Source organism: Bubalus bubalis, chromosome 11 (genome assembly GCF_019923935.1).
Source record: "Bubalus bubalis isolate 160015118507 breed Murrah chromosome 11, NDDB_SH_1, whole genome shotgun sequence".
Classification (NCBI taxonomy): Eukaryota; Metazoa; Chordata; class Mammalia; order Artiodactyla; family Bovidae; genus Bubalus; species Bubalus bubalis.
This window is the reverse complement of record NC_059167.1, coordinates 51,820,162-51,839,007: the sequence shown is the minus strand read 5'-3', so window position 1 is coordinate 51,839,007 and position 18,846 is coordinate 51,820,162. Positions and strand designations below refer to the sequence as shown.

The 18,846-nt window shown below is 35.5% G+C and overlaps 1 protein-coding gene and 1 non-coding gene across 3 annotated transcripts in view; one reads left to right on the top strand and one right to left on the bottom strand.

The window, feature by feature from the left end:
* The window catches only part of MINDY2 (MINDY lysine 48 deubiquitinase 2), an 82,325-nt gene that overhangs the window by 12,479 nt on the left and 51,000 nt on the right, over positions 1-18,846 (bottom strand). The window contains exons 6-8 of one of the 2 annotated variants that reach the window (XM_025295678.3): positions 15,220-15,362; positions 3,320-3,493; positions 42-260 (exon numbers count right to left, since the gene is read on the bottom strand). In XM_025295678.3, the coding sequence (XP_025151463.3) occupies positions 42-260; positions 3,320-3,493; positions 15,220-15,362 (536 nt within the window). The remainder of the gene's footprint in view (positions 1-41; positions 261-3,319; positions 3,494-15,219; positions 15,363-18,846) is intronic. The other variant, XM_025295679.3, reaches the window with a different exon arrangement.
* LOC112577911 lies at positions 2,839-2,945 on the top strand. Its single transcript, XR_003102110.1, has one exon. It is a non-coding gene; the product is annotated as a U6 spliceosomal RNA (small nuclear RNA).

Here is an 18,846-nt window from a genome sequence, read left to right as displayed (position 1 = left end):
TAAAATGATCCTTATATTTGAGTCAGAACACTAGTCTTTACCGGGGCCTGTGTAGAAGCAGAAGCAGAAGCAGAAGCAGCAGCAGAAGCAGCAGCTGCTGCAGCTTGTTCCTGTTCCTGGTAATATTGAGAAGCTCGTCGATCCTCTTCTTCTTGGAGTTTCTTTGCTAGTTCCAAATCACTGATTCCTTCAGGTATTTGTTCCCAATTGATCTCTTGGCTCTGCTGTTCTTGTTGTAAAGATAAAGCCATAAGATAGTCCTAAGAAATTAAATGACAACCATCTTTAGCTGTGAGATTTTACCCAAGAACTCATGTGTATAAATACAGAGATTTTATCTACAAATCTATGAAAATGGATTTTTAAAAACATACTAGATGTTAAATATAAAAATAAAAGTTTACTATTTCTGTTTGAGAAATAGTATAATTTCAGCAATACTGCCATTGTTATCAATATTTTAAAAATTCATTCAAAATTCTCTCTAGCAGCAGTATATAAGGCATTCAAGAAAGCTTATAAAAGAGAGCAGCACATGTCTATAGAAAATTGATACAAAATAAAAAAGCATAAATAGGAAAGTTAAGATTACCATATCATCGTCAGAGTCAACTACTGTTAACAATTAATATATAATTCCTCTTGGTTTTTTCTATATTCACATACGGATTCAAACACATCTTCCAATTCCTGAAACTATCATAATCTGTTTTCTATTTAATGTCATAAGAGTCTTCTGTTTTAAAAAAATAATAAACACAGACCCAAATTATTTATTAGTCTTCTAAAGACAATTTTTAAAGCCAACGTAGCTGTCCATCAAACAATCATATTCAATTACTTAATCATGCTCTTCCTCCTCCTATACACATACTCAGATTATTTCCTATGAGATAAAGTGATGCATCTTTGGTCAAAAGTTATCAGATCAGATCAGTCGGTCGGTCATGTCCGACTCTTTGCGACCCCATGAATCGCAGCACGCCAGGCCTCCCTGTCCATCACCAATTCCCGGAGTTCACTGAGACTCACGTCCATCGAGTCAGTGATGCCATCCAGCCATCTCATCCTCTGTCGTCCCCTTCTCCTCTTGCCCCCAATCCCTCCCACCATCAGAGTCTTTTCCGATGAGTCAACTCTTCACATGAGGTGGCCAAAGTACTGGAGTTTCAGCTTTAGCATCATTCCTTCCAAAGAACACCCAGGGCTGATCTCCTTCAGAATGGACTGGTTGGATCTCCTTGCAGTTCAAGGGACTCTCAAGAGTCTTCTCCAACACCACAGTTCAAAAGCATCAATTCTTCGGCGCTCAGTCTTCTTCACAGTCCAACTCTCACATCCATACATGACCACAGGAAAAACCATAGCCTTGACTAGATGAACCTTTGTTGGCAAAGTAATGTCTCTGCTTTTGAATATGCTATCTAGGTTGGTCATAACTTTCCTTCCAAGGAGTAAGCGTCTTTTAATTTCAAAAGTTATCCACTTTTATTATGAATTAGTGAATGAAACTTGACTATTCTGTGCACCTCCCCCAGCACACTCTCAAAGTAAGAGAATTATATATAATCACAGAAGATATGTAAAAGGTTGTTGCCTGTGAACACCTTATACTATCAATCATCTTAGGGGCATCAAGAAATTGTCCTTCAAATTTTTCTCCTCGATTCTTCAAACTCCACTCTTTGCCAAGTCTTTGATACTTTAAAAAAAATATGTATTTTTATTTATTCACTTATTTGGCTGCACTGGGTCCTAGTTGTGGCAAGGGAGATCTTTAGTTGATGCACATGGGATCTTTGATCTGACATGCAGGATCATTTTTCAGTTGTGGCATGTGAACTCTTAGTAGCAGCATGTGTGATCTAGTCCCCTAAGCAGGGATTGAACCTGGACCCCCTGCCTTGGGACCGTGAAATCTTAGCCACTGGACCATCAGCAAAGACCCCCTTCTTTGTTACTTTGCAAACAATATCATGACGTATATTCTCAAGATCTTATGACTAGATTACTGTGGCAATCTACTGCTTTACTACAATCCCTCTGTGCCAATATTTTTTATATACAGTGGTTTAAAAATCTTGTATATTTCTCTTAAATGCCCCTGTATACCTTCTGGAGGAAAATGAGTATGGATTACTATGGCTGTCAAAGCAAAGTTGAGAGTCCTAGAAAGATCAGCATTTGTTTGAATCAAATATTCTTTTGTCCATTCACAGCTTGCTATTCAAACTGCCATTACAGAACTTATATATTAGTTGGTAAAACACCTGCCTCCCCAACTGACTGCCAAATCTCTGAGAACAGGACAGAATGATTTATCTTTGTGTCCCCAGGACCTAGTTACAGTGTTCAATACAACTGCTCAGTGAATACTGGCTAAATGAAGACAGTCTCTATGCACTTAAATTGTTACCAGCAAAACATGTGCCAACTGTTTAACATAATCATATTTCTTCCTAAGTTAAAGAAAATGTCACATCACTGTTAGACTTCTAGTAATAAACACAATTGTGGCTCTAAGCCTACCCACCAACAAGCAAAAATTTCACCTATCTCAGTTCTAAATAAGAATCCTCCCAGCAGTGCAGCTCCCGCTGTAAAAGTGTCTATCCTCCTTACCTTGGATTCTAAGGCTTAGAACAGCCCCTACTCTTTACCCAGCGCATGCAATCTTGAAGACTCCCTCTGTTCTTTTTTCTGACTAACCAAAACAGATCTCAAATATGTACTCATCTCTTCGTCTCTACCACTAAAGCTAAGCAAATTGCTACTTTGCTTACACCAGTGTCCTTCCTATGCATTTGCCACATAGCAGGTTTTTAAAAAGGTAAAGCAGTGCTTCCTTTGGCAGCATATATACTAAAATTGGAATGACACAGAGAAGAATAACATGGCCCCTATGCAAGGATGACATATAAATTTGTGAAGCATTCCATATTTTTTACAGAAGTAGAAATATACTGTTGTACATATGAAACATATAATGTTTTAAACTAATGTTACCTCACTTTAAAAAAAGGTAAAGTAGATCATTGTCACTTCCATGTTTAATATCTGACATATCTTCCCTCCTACAATTAGAATAAAATTCAAACTCTTTACCATGACCTTCACAGTTAAATATAATCAGACCTTCTGAACCAAAGTGTACAATTAATGTAGAATAATCATTTCCCTATTTAGGAAGTAATAGAATTTCACAAGTATTGATATATTAATTAACAAATCTTTAGTTCAAAATTCTGAATAACTAAATTCATATTTGAAAGGAATGAGCATTTATCAATAAAACTATATGAAGATAAAACATATTTACCTGATCTATCTGATCTTGTTGTCCTCTGTATACAGTTTCAGGATCTGAAGGAGGCCGCAGATGAAATTCTGAGTCACAGAAATTTCCATCACCATCAACATTGTGTAGGCTTTCCCAAACAACTTTTTCTTCAGTGAGAAATCCTTGGTCTGTTACCAACAAATATAGTAGACCCTTAATAAGAAATAAGAAAAAGGACTGTTAAGTTGATTAAAACTAGTTTAAAAAATTTATAATTTAAAAGAAATTCTATAATCTGTTTAAAATATAATTATTCCTACTAATTTCCTGTTATGTCATCCTACTGTATGACATAATAAATAGTAGACCAAGTAGATAACTTTCTCAATGAGTTATATCCACTTGACTTTGAATATAGTTTATAATTGCTACACCATAGTATAATGAGAATTAGGAGCTCTTGGCATCTCAACTAATTCATAACTTATAAACAGCCCCTTGGGGTTTTTTAATCTCCTTTCACAAAATACAAAAATACTAGACAATAAGTCCCTAAAAAATACATCAAATAACAAGACATAGTACAAAAAAATTATATAATATTGCGTATTTCTTAAGAAAAATTAAGCCTATATCACTAATCCAATCCATATCAATTTGCTGCTCTTAATTCATACACCAGTGGTACTTTGTACTTTTTTTATTGTAGCACTGAATCATACTATGCAATGATTATGTTTTCCTCCTTGATCTCCAGACTATATAGTCTATCTCTTGGCCTACTGTAGGCTGTATCATAAAGCTGGAGTCTAATATTTATTGAATCAATGTATTCATAATGTATTTATAGTCATTATTATAGAATTTAGCATTGATCTCTAACTGTTCATATGCATCAGTTCTAATTCCAATCATATGTTAAGGGTCCCTAGTATAATGCTTGTAAGCAATTTTTTCTTCAGATTTGCCAAGGACAAGACTTTCAATTATTTAGAGTTCCCACTGGTTAATATAGTGTTTATAATTGCACAAGAATCATACTTTTCAAGTTTTCACTTATATACAATCTTAATAATTAATAATAAGAAATTCCTTTAAAGACTTGTGGTACATGTAGCAAAATTACTGAATAAATTCTGAAGCTTTAAAAAAAAAACTAAGTAGTTACTCTTGAACATTTACTATGTGTCCAGCACTGTGAGACACAGCTCTTCCTAGAGTACAGTCCTTCCTATTGTCTAGTAGCAGTTACATTCAAGAAATCAGCTGTAGACATTGATTAATTTATAAGGTCACTGAAATGTCTACAGCAACATGAAAAGTATTTAAAAAGAAAAGCATTTTGGTATAAAGTTTAAAGATACTATTTTAAGCAAAAATTAAGTCCAGGATCATTTTTTTAAAAATCAGATATGTTCCAATTTATCAAATATTGAGTGCCTGCCATACACTCAGCACTATGCTAAGTGATTGAGGATTCATATCATGGATAGTAATGATCCCACCTTACTCTGGTATTAGTTCCTCCTTTTCTGTGATTCCACAGAATTCTGGACTTAACACTATTACAGCACTTCATACACTGAATTATCATTGTCTGTTTACTTACTTATCTCTACTAATACATTTCAAGCTTGACCTAACATATTTTTAATACCCAGTTGTGGTCTACCTGTTCTAGGAAAATTTGAGTAAAAACTTATTTTCCACGGAACAAGTCTGACCCTTTTGTTTAATACTTATCACAATGCATTTCAACATATTATACAATATATGTTTTACAATTTATTCTATGTAGGTTGGCTGTTTGTTGGGAAGGAACTATAATCTTATCAATAATTTTTCTCCAAATGACTCTTTAGGAAAGCTAAATTCTAGGAGGGTTTTTATGAAAGCTATTACTATCCATAGCACATGAATATTTAAAAGTTTTAATTAAAAGGGTAGTCATTTCTTGCATATCTAATCTATCTTCTTATGGACACCAGCCTCAATTTCTTCCTCTTTTAGATGTTGACATTTATCAAAAAAGTCTATAATTGGTTCATTGACAATAATGCTGGTTATTACTTAACAGTTCCTTGACATAACTGCAGTGTAAAATAGCAAAGCATGTATCCATGCTGTACTGAATACTTTAGGTTCATTTGTTCCTGACAGTCTACAATTAGATCATCACTAAGAATATTTCTTGGGAACTCCCTGGCCGTCCAGCGGTTAGGAAGCAATGTTTCACTATTGTGGCCTGAGTTCAATCCCTGGTTTGGGAACTAAGATCCCGCAAACCATGTGGTATGGCTAAAAAGGAAAAAAAAAATTTTTTGCTTTTGTATTCCAGCACTGCTGTTATATTGTCTAGCCAAAGTTTGCTTCCCTAACCTTAAATCTTTTTCCTAAATCTCATTCACCAGTCTCTAAAATATTAAATTCATCAAAAAATACAAAATACATATATTATTAAATTCATAGATTATTAATATATAAAATGTACATTTTATTATGTGAAAATATATTAGATAATTTTTTAAATGGGCAATTTTAACTATTAAAGACTGAACAAAAATCTATTCTATGTAAAATACTCTAATAATTTCATACAGAGTATATATTATTTGTATTAACAATATACATAAAGCCATCACATTTTGTAAATTGGCAAAACAGAAGAAAATCTAATAATACTGTAATACAAAAGTTAAGTAATTCCAGCCTTTAAAGTACAGAGGAAAGCACTGCTAGTTCTGGTTAACTAGGTTGGATTTGAATTATTTAAAGCCTGGTGTCTCCGATGTAAAGTGGGAATAATAATATCCACTCCTCACAGGGGAGTTGTGAAAATTAAATGAGATAATGATATGGGTACCAGAAAGCATAAAAATCTTTTCTACAAATCACAGTAAAAATAAGCCCCATTAATGGAATAATACACTTACAGATACTTTTGACTGACTGCCTATTTATTATAGACTGGTAGTTTATTATTATTATAGGTCCCTAGTTATAGATACCATTTATCTAAACAGTGTTGAGAAAATATTCTATCCAGATATTAAACTTATTTTTTGTTGAAAGTATATCTAGAATTCCATGGAGTGAACTGTGTTTCTACTCTAGGTGTTCCAAAGAGTTTACAGAAGCAGGAAGATACAAAATAAAGTGATCATTAAATAAAAATGCAAATGGCCCTAAAAATCTCACGGTCCTTCAAAAATGAAATGTTAGAAACCTTCCTTTTCCTGCTCAGTAAATGATCTTGCCTTCCACATTATAAAAAATAGAAGTATTGAAACAATAACTTTCTCTATTTCCTGCCATCAAATCTATAAACCTACCTGTAGCCATTTGTTGTTCAGTCGCTCAGTCGTATCTGACTCTTTGCAAACCCATGAACTACAGCACCACAGACTTCCCTGTCCTTCACTATCTCCCAGAGTTCACTCAAACTCAAGTCCATTAAGTTGGTGATGCCATCCAGCCATCTCATCCTCTGTCGCCCCCTTCTCTTCCTGCCTTCAATTTTTCCCAGCATCAGGGTCTTTTTCAATGAATCAGCTCTTCGCATTCAGGTGGCCAAATATTGGAGCTTCAACTTCAGCATCAGTGCTTCCAATGAATATTCAGGGTTGATTTCCTTTAGGATTGACTGATTTGACCTTGTAGTCCAAGGGACTCTCACAAGTCTTCTCCAGCACCATAGGATCAATTCTTCAGTGTGCAGCCTTCTTTATGGTTCAGCTCTCACACGTATATGTGACTACTGGAAAAACCATAGCTTTGACTATACGGACCTTTGTTGGCAAAGTGATGTCACTGCTTTTCTTCCAAGGAGCAAGTGTCTTTTAATTTCATGGCTGCAGTCACCATCCATAGTGAATCTGGAGCCCAGGAAAAGAAAATGTCACTGTTTCCATTTTTTCCCCATCTATTTGCCATGAAGTGATGGGACCGGATGCCATGATCTTAAGTTTTCTGAATGTTGAGTTTTAACCCTGCTTTTTCACTCTCATCTTTCACCCTCATTAAGAGGCTTTTTAGCTCTTCGCTTTCTGTCACTAGGGTGGTAACACCTGCATATCTGATGTTGTTGATATTTCTTCCAGCAATCTTGATTCCAGCTTATGAGTCAACCAGCCTGACATTTTGCATGATGTACTTTGTATATAAGTTAAATAAGCAGGGTGACAATATACAACCTTGACATACTTCTTTCCCAGTTTTGGACAGTTGTTCCATGTAAGGTTCTAACTGTTGCTTTCTGTCCTGCATATAGGTTTCTCAGGAGACAGGTAAGGTGGTCTGGTATTCCCACCTCTTTAAGAATTTTTCATTATTTTTTGTGATCCACACAGTCAAAGGCTTTAGTATAGTCAATGAAGCAGAAGTAGATGTATTTTTGGAATTCCTTTGCTTTCTCTATGATCCAATGAATGCTGGCACTTTGATCCCTCAAAGAATGTCCAAACTACCATACAATTGCACTCATGTCATATGCTAGCAAGGTAATGCTCAAAATCCTTCAAGCTAGGCTTTAGCAGTATACGGAGAACTTCCAGATATACAAGCTGGATTTAGAAAAGGCAGAGGAACCTATAGTCATACTCATAGTCTATTCTTTCCCTTCTTTATGATGAAGAGGTCTTTTTTTTAAATCAAAGGTCAATCCCTTTCACCTATGAAAATGTCTATCCTTTCTCATCTTCCTTATCTGTTTATCTGTTGATGTACACTTACACTGCTTCATGTCTTGGCTATTATAAATAGTGCTGCTTTGAACACAGGGGTGCATGTACCTTTTTCAACTAGGGTTTTCGTCTTTCCTGGATACACACCCAGGAGTGGAATTGTTGGATCATATGGTAGTTCTATTCTTAGTTTTTTGAGGGCTCTTCATACTGAGATCTTCAGTACATAAGATTTTCATACATAGATCTTCATACATAAGATCTTCATACTGATCTTCATACTCCATAGTAGCTACACCAATTTACTTTCCCACCCACAGTTTACCCTTTTCTCCACACCCTCTCTAGCATTTATTATTTGTAAACTTTTTGATGATGGCCATTCTGACCAGTGTGAGTAATATCTCATTGGGGTTTTCATTTGCACTTCCCTAATAATTAGCAGTTTTGAGCATCTTTTCATATGCCTGTTGGCCATGTCTTTGTGGAGAAATGTCTATTTAGGTCTTCTGCTAATTTTTGATTGGGCTATTTTTTTTAAATTGAGTTGTATGAGTTCTTTGTATGTTTTGGAAATTAACCCCTTATATGACACAACATTTGCAAATGTTTTCTCCCATTCAGTGGGTTGCCTTTTAGTTGTTGACTTCCTACACTGTGCAAAAGCTTTTAAATTTGATTAGGTTCCATTTGTTTATCTTTGCTTTTATTTCTTTTGCCTTGGGAGACTGATCTAAGAAAATACTGCTGTGATTTATCAGAGAATATTTTGCCTATGTGTTCTTCTAGGTAATGGCCTTGTAGAATGAATTTGGTAATGTTCCCTCCTCTTCAGTCTTCTGGAATAGTTTGAGAAAAATAAGTTCTTTGTATGTTTGGTGGAATTCTTCAGTAAAACTATCTAGTCTGGGCTTCTGGGGAGTTTTTTGGTGTTGTCATTGTTTAAAAAAAAATTTTTTTTTTTTTAAACAGATTCTGTTTTACTTCTAGTGATCAGTCTGTTCAAAGTATGTTTCTTCTTACTCAGTTTTAGCAAGCAGTAGGTTTATAAAAACTTGTCCATTTTTTCAAGGTTGTCCCAATTTGGTGGCATAGGAGTTTTATGATGTCATGTCTAACATTTAAGTCTTTAAGTCATTTTGAGTTTATTTTTGTATATGGTGTGAGGGAATATTCTAACTTTATTGATTTACATGCCATCTGTCCGACCTTCCCAACACTGCTTCCTAAAAAAACTGCCTTTTCTCCATTGTCTATTCTTGTTTCCTTTGTTGAAGAGTAATTGACCATAGGTGTGTGAGTTTATTCGTGGGTTCTTTATCTTGTCCTACTGGATCCATATATCTGTTTTTGTGCCAATTCGATGCTTCCCCCCGCCTCCCATGCTTTTTGATGACTGTAGCTTTGTGGTATTCTAAAGTCTGGGAGGATTAATGCCTACAGTTGTTCTTTTTCTTCAGGGTTGCTTTGGCAATTCTGAGTCTTTTGTGGTCCTAAAAAAATTTTAGGAATGTTTGTTCTAATTCTGCAGAAAATGTCATGGGTTATTTGAAAGGGATTGCATTAAATCTGTAGATTGCTTTGGGTAGTATGTCCATTACAATAATATGAATTCTTCCATCCAAGAGCACAGGATATCTTTCCATTTCTTTGAATTGGCTTCAATTTGCTTTACCAATGTTTTATAGTTCTCAGTATACAGGACTTTCACTTTCTTGGTTAGGTTTATTTCTAGGTTGGTTTGTTTGGAGGGGTTTCTCAATAAAATTTTGAACAGGACTTTTAAAAAAATATTTCTGATACTTGTTGGTTTAAAGAAATTCAACACATTTCTGTATATTAATATGGTATCCTACTACCTTACTGAACTTATTTATTAGATCTAATAGTTTTTGTGTGGAGGCTTCAGGGTTTTCTGTATAAAGAATCATGTCATCTGCATAGGATGACAGTTTTACCTCTTTCCTTCCAATTTGGATACCATTTATTTACTTTTCTTATCTGTTTGCTGTGGCTAGAACTTCCAATACTATGTTGAATAGAAGTGATGAGAGCAGGCATCCTTGCTTTGTTCCTGAATTCAGCAGGAAGGTTTTCAGCTTGTCACCATTGAGTACTATATTGGCTATGGGTTTGTCAAAAATGACTTTTATTATGTTGAGATATGTTTCCTCTATACTCACTTTGTTGAGATTTTTTTAAAAATAATTTTATTTATTTATTTTTGGCTGTCCTAGATCTTTGTTGCTACGCAGGTTTTTCTCCAGTTGTGGCAAGCAGGGGCTACTGTTTGTTACAGTGCATGGGCTTCTCTTCAGTAGCTGTGATATGTGGGCTCGGCAGTTCTGGTTCCCAGGTTCTAGAGGACAGGCTCAACAGTTGTGTTGCTTGGTCTTAGCTGTTCCACAGCAAGTGGGATCTTCCCAGATCAGGGATCGAACCTATATTTTCTACATAGGCAGGCAGATTTTTTTACCACTGAGCCACCAGGTAAGCTCCTAGTGATAGTTTTTATCATGAATGTGTGTTGAATTTTATCAAATGCTTTCTCTGCACCTATTTAGATGATCAGATGGCTGTCATCTCGATTGACTTGCATATCTTGAACCATCCTTGCAATTCTGGAATGAATACAACTTGATTATGGTATATAATCCTTTTTATGTATAGTTGGATACAGTTTGCTAATATTTCATTGAGAATTTCTGCAACTATATTCATCAAAGATACTGGCCTGTAATTTTCTTTTTTTGTGGTATCTTCGTCTGGTTTTGCTATCAGGGGTGGTTTCACAGTATGACTTTGGTAGTGTTTCTTCCTCTTCAATATTTTGGAATACTTTGAGAGGGATAAGTTTTTCTTTGTATGTTTGGTAGAATTCTCCAGTAAAGCCATCTGGTCCTGGACTTTTGTTTGCCAGGAGTTTTTGGTTTGGGGGTTTGTTTGTTTATTTGATTATAGATTCTATTTCATTTCTAGTGATCATTCTTTTCAAATTATCTGTTTCATTTTGACTCAGTTTTGACAAACTTGTTTACAGAAACTTATCCATTTTTTTTCTCGCAGAAGGCAATGGCACCCCACTCCAGTACTCTTGCCTGGAAAATCCCATGGATGGAGGAGCCTGATAGGCTGCAGTCCATGGAGTCGCGAAGAGTCGGACACGACTGAGCGACTTCACTTTCACTTTTCACTTTCATGCATTGGAGAAGGAAATGGCAACCCACTCCAGTATTCTTGCCTGGAGAATCCCAGGGATGGGGGAGCCTGGTGGCTGCCATCTATGGGGTCACACAGAGTCAGACACAACTGAAGTGACTTAGCAGCAGCAGCAGCAGCATCCATTTTTTTCTAGGTTTGTTGGCATATATTCACAGAATTTATGAGTTTTTAAAATTTCTACAATATTGGATGTTATTTTTCCTCCTTCATTTCTTATTTTATTTTGGTCTTCTCTCTTTTCTTCTTGGTGAGCCTGGCTAGAGGTGTCAATTTTGCTGTTTATACTTTCAAACAATCAGCTCTTGGTTTCACTGATTTTTTTTCTATTTTTTAAAATTTCTGTTTTATTTCCTCTTTGATCACTATTATTTTATTCCTTCTGCTGACTTCAGATTTTATTTGTTCTTCTTCTACTTCTCTTAGGTGGAAGGTTCAGTAGTCTGAGATTTTTCTTGTTTTTGAGGAAGCCTGTATTACTATAAAATTCCTTCTTAGAACTGCTTTTGCTGCATCCCATAGATTTTGTAAGTTGTTTTCATTGTCATTTGTCTCAAGGTGTTTTGTAATTTCCTTTTTTCATTTCATTGTTACTCACTGGTTTTTTAGTAGCATATTGTTTAGCCTCCATGTAATTTTTTCCCCTCATTTTTCTTTCTTTGGCTGATTTTTAGATTTATACCACTGTGGTCAGAAAAAATGCTTGAAATAATTTCTATCCATCTTAATCACCAAATCTGGTTGACTATATCTCTTAAATGTCTATGGAATCTGTCTACTCTCTATTTCTTTACAATCTTAGTTCAAGTCATTACAATCTCTTACTTGCCTTCCTACAATAGTCTCCTAACTAAATACATGTCCACTCTTGCCTTGAAGTCCAAAACATCTCAACACATTATTGACAAGGGGATTTTTGCAGAAACGAATGCCTATGGCATTAATAGGTTTTCAGTCAATAATGTGTTAATGTTATATAAGGGGCAGGTGTATCATCACTTCTGATATACTGTTCAGCCATGAAATAAGGTTCACTGAGAAAACTTAGAAGTAGAGAAATAGCAGGATGCACACATTCCCTCAGCTACCATTATCTCACAGAAATGCATATTCAATCCAGAAACAGACCTAATGTACAATGAGTTTTAGGAGAGGGACACTCTCTCCAACCACATAGGAAAACTGCAAATACCTAGATGACATTTAAAGGACCTATAGGTCAGGGGTATGGCCTTGATTTAAAAAAAAAAAAAGGTAACATCTAAAGTTCAATTTTGGGAAGTTGTTAAACAATCACCAACGACACCAGAGACCTTGTTTTCTCAACTGAACTATCTCACCCCTGCTAATAAGCAAAAGGAAAAAAGAGAGAAAGAAAGAACAAAAGGAATCATTAGGCCATTAGGAGACCAAGGTCTACTTCTCCTTTTCTTTTTGGATGGCATCACCGACTTGATGGACATGAGTTTGAGCACGCTCTGGGAGTTGGTGATGGACAAGGAAGCCTAGTGAGCTGCAGTCCATGGCGTCGGCAAAGAGTCAGACATGACTGAGCAACTGAACTGAACTGTGGCTTATAGGATCTTAGTTCCCCAAGCAGGGATTGAATCCAGGCCCTGGCAGTGAAAGTGCCAAGTCCCAACCACTGGACCACCAGGGAATTCCCTATTTTTCCTTTTAACTGAGAACTCTATAAGATCTGGTATCTATTTCTTGAGCCTTACATCATGCCTCCTATTTTCTATGCTTTAGTCACATAGGCCTTCTTTGAACTCCTTACAAAGTTAGGTTATTTCCCTCCTCAGGGCATTGCACACATGCTCCATCTGCTTAGTTAATGGCAACCCCCCTTTTTCCTGACATTCTCAAATAGGTTATAAGTCTAATAAAAGTACTCACAGCATGTCATATGCAGCCTTTACAGAGTAAATCTCAGTAGAAATGATAACTACTTGTGCAATTATTTAACGTGTTTCCCTTGCCAAATCAGGAGCTGCCTTGCTCAGGCTGCAGTCCTGGTACTTAGCTGAGCACTCGGTCATAATCATGCCCAAAAGATATTTGATTAAATGAATGAACAAAATGTGGACTTGAGGAGATAAGGTAAAATAAACCAAGATGACCTAGCAGTATTTATTATGTAGCAATAATTCTGATTTTGTAGTTCTTTGGCCTTAGATTTCTGAGGAATATGGATAAATCTGGGTCCATACCTATCACATATCTAGCTTAAATATGGCAATAATACAAATAAACCCTTGCTATAACAAACAGCAGAGTAAGAAAGCTAGGACTATACAAGCTATTCCTATGTAAGCAAACAAATAATTATTTTATACTGCTTTTTACAGTTCACTGATTAATGTGTTGAAGGAAACATGAAGTCAGATTCTTGACTTCAGTAAGCCTTCACACCTCAACTACTGAGGCTGCATGCCGCAACTACTGAGCCCATGCACTACAACTACTGAAGCCTGAGCACATAGAGCTTATGGTCTGCAACAAGAGAAACCACTGCAATGAGAAGCCCATGACCACAAGGAAGAGTAGCCACCACTCGCTACAACTAAAGAAAGCCCATGGGCAGCAATGAAGACCCAGCACAACCAAAAATAAATTTTTAAAACTTTAAAAAAAAATCACTTGGAAAGCGTTTTTAAAAATACTCAACCGTCTATGGGGTCGCACAGAGTCGGACATGACTGAAGCGACTTAGCAGCAGCTGCAGCAGCAAGTCCCACCTCTACAGATTCTGATTTAATTGAGATCATGCTGGGATCTGGGCATTGGGATTTTTTTAAGAGCTCCCTTAAAACTGTATGCTAGGCAGTTCTAGTATACAATCTGGGTTGAGAACCACTGGTTTAAGGAGAAAAGAAGTAGCTTACCGAAGAGTTAGTATTTGAAATGCTTCTTAAACAATAGGTGAAAACTGGATAGGCAAAACCGGGTGAGAATGGGGGCTTCCTTGGTGGTTCAGTTGTAAAGAATCAACCTGTAAATGCAGGGTCACGGATTTGATCCGTGGTTCGGGAAGATCCTACATGCTGCGGAGCAACTTACGCCCATGCACCACAACTACTGAGATGGCGCTCTGGAGCCTGTGCTCAGCAACAAGAGAAGGCACTGCCAAGAGAAGCCTGAGCACCACAACCAGAGAGTAGCCCCTGCTCGCTGTAACTAAAGAAGGCCCATGTGCAGCAACAAAGACTCAGGACAGCTAAAATATAAATAAACAAAGTATTGAATCTTTAAAAAATCAATAAATCTTCTAAAGAAAAGGGGGGTGAGAATGTAAACAAAGGGATTAACGAGTAAGAAATGGCAATAAAAGTGCATAAATGGGAAAACATAAAGTGTATAAGGGGATGAAGGGTTATTAATGAGTAGACAGATCATTATGGCTGAAGCAAAGTGTTGGCACAAGGGGACAGTAGAAAATATCTTGCATTTTTATCCTCTAGGAACTGCGTTCTACTGAACATTTTTGCTATATTATTGACATGATCAGAGCAATATTCTGCCACAGAAGTCTAGAGATAAGTTGATAAACTCCTGAATTAAATGGCAGCTCTAAAAATGGAACAGCTGAGGAGATAACAAGAGAGATGAATCAGTAAGTTCTTTTTGGCAAAGCCATAAATGGCACAATAAAAAGAATTTAAAGTCACACTGATAACTATAATAATAGAAAACACTATCATGCAAACAAATCTTGATTCTTTCCTCTAAAGTCCTTTAGATCTCAAATGTAAATATCCATCATCAGCAGTCATCCTAGTTCTATCTCTAGGGTTTATCTTCTTTTTCCTTAGAAAGAAAATACATACATTTTAATGCAATAATCTGTGCAAAGGGAATTGAGACCTACATAAATACAAAAAACTGATTTCCACTCTAAAGAATTAATAATTACCTTGTAATTTGATGGTTAAAGAATATCATGCTAATTTTTTTTTTATTTTGAAGCAGATCATAAGACACCTCTAAATCAAGCTCCTTTAGTTCAGAGTAACAATAGCTATTTCTATATCATACCTTGTATTTGGTCATGGTGCTAAAATGATTATTCCGAAAGAAAACACAAAGTTCTCCTTCCTGAACCGTTGAAGTTAGTTCACATAATCCATGGTATGTCAGTTGAGTGGCTGTGTTATTTAGAAACTGCTCAGCTACAAAGCCTAGGAACCAATGCATAATATTAAATGGAAGAATAATTTCAAAATTTAAAAGTTTTTCTATTTACACTGTGTTCCAAGTATGAAGAAAGGCCAATCAAAATAAAACTTTTCTATTATAACATGATGGTGCCAAACTGGAGATTCTTCTTTCTTATTCTGCTATGGAAGATGTATCTGACATTTCCAGGCTAAAGAAATAATTATCTGAAATTCTTTTTATTAATAAATGCATTTACTTATACCACACCTACTTTTGCAAAGAGTTTCAATAAAAGAAAGAGACACAATAAAACTAAAACCCAATATAACAAATGAGAAGGCAAGGGTTAGCAATTTAAAAAGTGGGTAGGAGCAAAAGTTGTATGTTAACAACCACTTCCCCAAAGGACAGGTATTTAGAAATTAAAAGCAGCTTCAAGAAACTGAGTTGCTTAAGATTTTGACAAAGATCTCAGATAATTTTCAATTCACAAACTGTTCAATTCTTGCTTTAAAACTAAAAGTAGGCATAAAACCTAACAGAAAACAGTGGGGTAACCAATTACATTTTTATCCTATTCTTCAACATATGCCACTCATTATATAGATATATTAAGATCAGAAATAGAAATAATCTCTTTTCTTTTCAAACATAATGAAATACAAAGAAGCTTTCTGGGGTTTAATTTAAAAGATATGTATGTACAGTTGATCCTCATTATTCACATGGGTTCATATCTGCAAATTTGTCTATCTAAAATTTATAACTCCAAAAATAAATACTTATTGCATTCCTAAGTATGTACAAAATATCAAAAAAATTGAGTTACCCAATATGCACATTCCCCACTGAAGACAAAATAAGCAACACTATGCCTTCTTGTTTCAGCTCTCATACTGTGAAGAAGTGTCATTTTCATGTTCTATTTAATGCCACACTTTTCACATTTTGTGAAATTTTTGTGCTTTTTGGGGTGATTTTTAATGTGTAAAATGCTTCCTAAGTATAATGTTGAAGTTAGTGTTCCTAAGCACACAAAGGTTGTGATGTGCCTTATGAAGACAATACATATTTTTTACAGCTTCAGTCAGGCAAGAGTTACAGGGCTCTTGGCTATGAGTTTAATGTTTATGAGTCAACAGAGGTGTCTCTAAACAGAAACACACACAAAAAACAAGGTTATCTCTTGACAAGCTGATGAAAATGTGACCAGAAGCTCACAGCTACCTAATCTTCTGTTTTGATTGAGAGTAGTGGTTTGGTATTGGCTAATTCAGTGTTCACAGCAACTTTACAGGACATAACTTTCAGTAATAATAAAAGTCAATTGTATAAATATTTTAAAAGCCTGTATTTCTCTCTTTCCTTCTTTTTCTTCCTTTCTTCTTTGCTCCCTTTCTTTAAAAAGGAATGGAGGGGAAGAGAATGCTCTAAAAAGTTTTATAAGTGAGCAGGGAAGTGCAGATATAGGGTGTAAACATGAATCTGTGTTAAGAAACTGACACCTCAATAAAAAATTGAAAAAAAAAGTTGGTAGAAACTTGGTAGGGCCAGAGGCAGCTGTATAATATAGGTTTATTCCACTCCCTTATCATCCCTTACTTTTATTTACTTTTTAGAATTTTGAGTTAAGTTTTATTTGGGGCAAAATGAGGACTGCAGCCCAAGAGACAGCACCTCAGATAGCTCTGAGCGACTGGTCCAAAGAGCTAGTGGAGGAAGGTAATAAGATTTTGGTGAAGGGGGAGTTCAATGCAATCAAGCACTCATTTTACAAAAGGTTTTCTGCTAGTCACAAGGAGCTGATGTCACCATGAAGGGATTTAGTGCTTTTCTAGATATGAGGAGATGCAAAGATTGGGATCATGAAATCATTCCTGAAAATATCTTACTATCTAAAGACCTGTTACACCAGTTTCCCTGGAGCACAGAGTGCCTCACTCTCCACACTGAATTCCCTTCAGGAAGTGTCAAAGGTCAGCAGCTGCAGCAGCACAGACAGATGGCAAATGCCCTTGTTGTTGTTCTTCACTTGCTGGCAAATGCTCTCAGCAAGTGCCAATTTGTAGTTGACAGGCAAGTGTCAATTTATAGTTGACAGGGCCCATCCCTCACTTTCAGCGTCAAACCATAGCACTTCCAGCTACAAACTGGTTGTAAAAAGTAATCATTATACCATGTTATTCCAAGGAATTGGTAAGGTAGGAGGGGAAGTGCAAAAAGTTATACAGAAAGCCACAGCCGAAGGAAACTTATAGCACATCTGCAACTTCTTGGGTTTTATACATTTAGAAATAAGATTCCCCTTAATTATTATCATTACTTTGCTAAGTACTAAGTTACTGAGTGAAACGTATTAGTCATATACTAAAGCACTTACTATTATCTAACATTTATAATGTAAGTATTATATCTCTGAGAAATACCATTGCTGTTGGAATATCCACGTAATTAAACACTTCTTTCAGAAAGATGTTTCTAAATGTCCCTTCCATACCACACTCACACAACATTCTCTCTATAAAACCGTTTCAAAAAGATACCAAAATTCAGTGGAGCTATAGCACAACATTACTTTCATATATGAAATTCCAAAATTTAACCCTAGAATAGTCTTTCTCAGCTATTTGTTTCTAGCGATCAGGACATGGATTCAGAGAGAAGAAGCAATTTGCTTAAGGACATAAAACTAGTTATGGCAAGGTGAACATTGGAACTTAACTGGTATTAAGTTAAAAAATTTACTGCATTATAAATGCAAATTTATTGCATTATAAATGTAAACTGAACTTTATTTCTCCCTGAACCACAGAGCATAGCTTAATTTAGATTTAGATAAATGTTTCCTAATTCTTCTACCAACTTATAAACAGTGACATATTCAAAAGCTTAATCTAGTTTTAACTTTTCATAACTAAACAAATTATGGAGTTTCAAAGCATAATATCAGCAATTATTTATTAATTACAAATGGCAAAGGGCATCTTTCCAATAAAAAAATCTGGTAAATATCACCTTAATTAAATTTGAACATCACCAACAATGGGATAGCCAGACATGATGTGCCACTCGATTTGAGGCACTAGGAAAGACACAATGTCACCTATGTGGTAACCCCACTGAAAATATTTAACACAAGTCTACTTAGGAAACAATCAAATGAATCAAAATTGAGGACTATTTTATAAAACAATTAGGCTGGATTATAAAGAAAAGTAAATACCACAAAAGACCAAAAAGAAAAATAGATAGAGATCTGTTCTAAATTACAGGAGACTAAGTTGGTATGATAATTAAATGATACCTGATTGAAGCCTATATTGAAAAATCTTAAATGTTATAAGGGGCATTATTGGGATAACTGGGGAATTTTGAAAATAAATAGTATGTTAGATACTGGTAGTGTATCAATGCTAAATTTCCTGAGATAACTGTATTGTGATTACAGAGGAATATTCTTTGTTCTTAGAAGACAAATACTGGGGAGTTAATGGATAGTTTTAT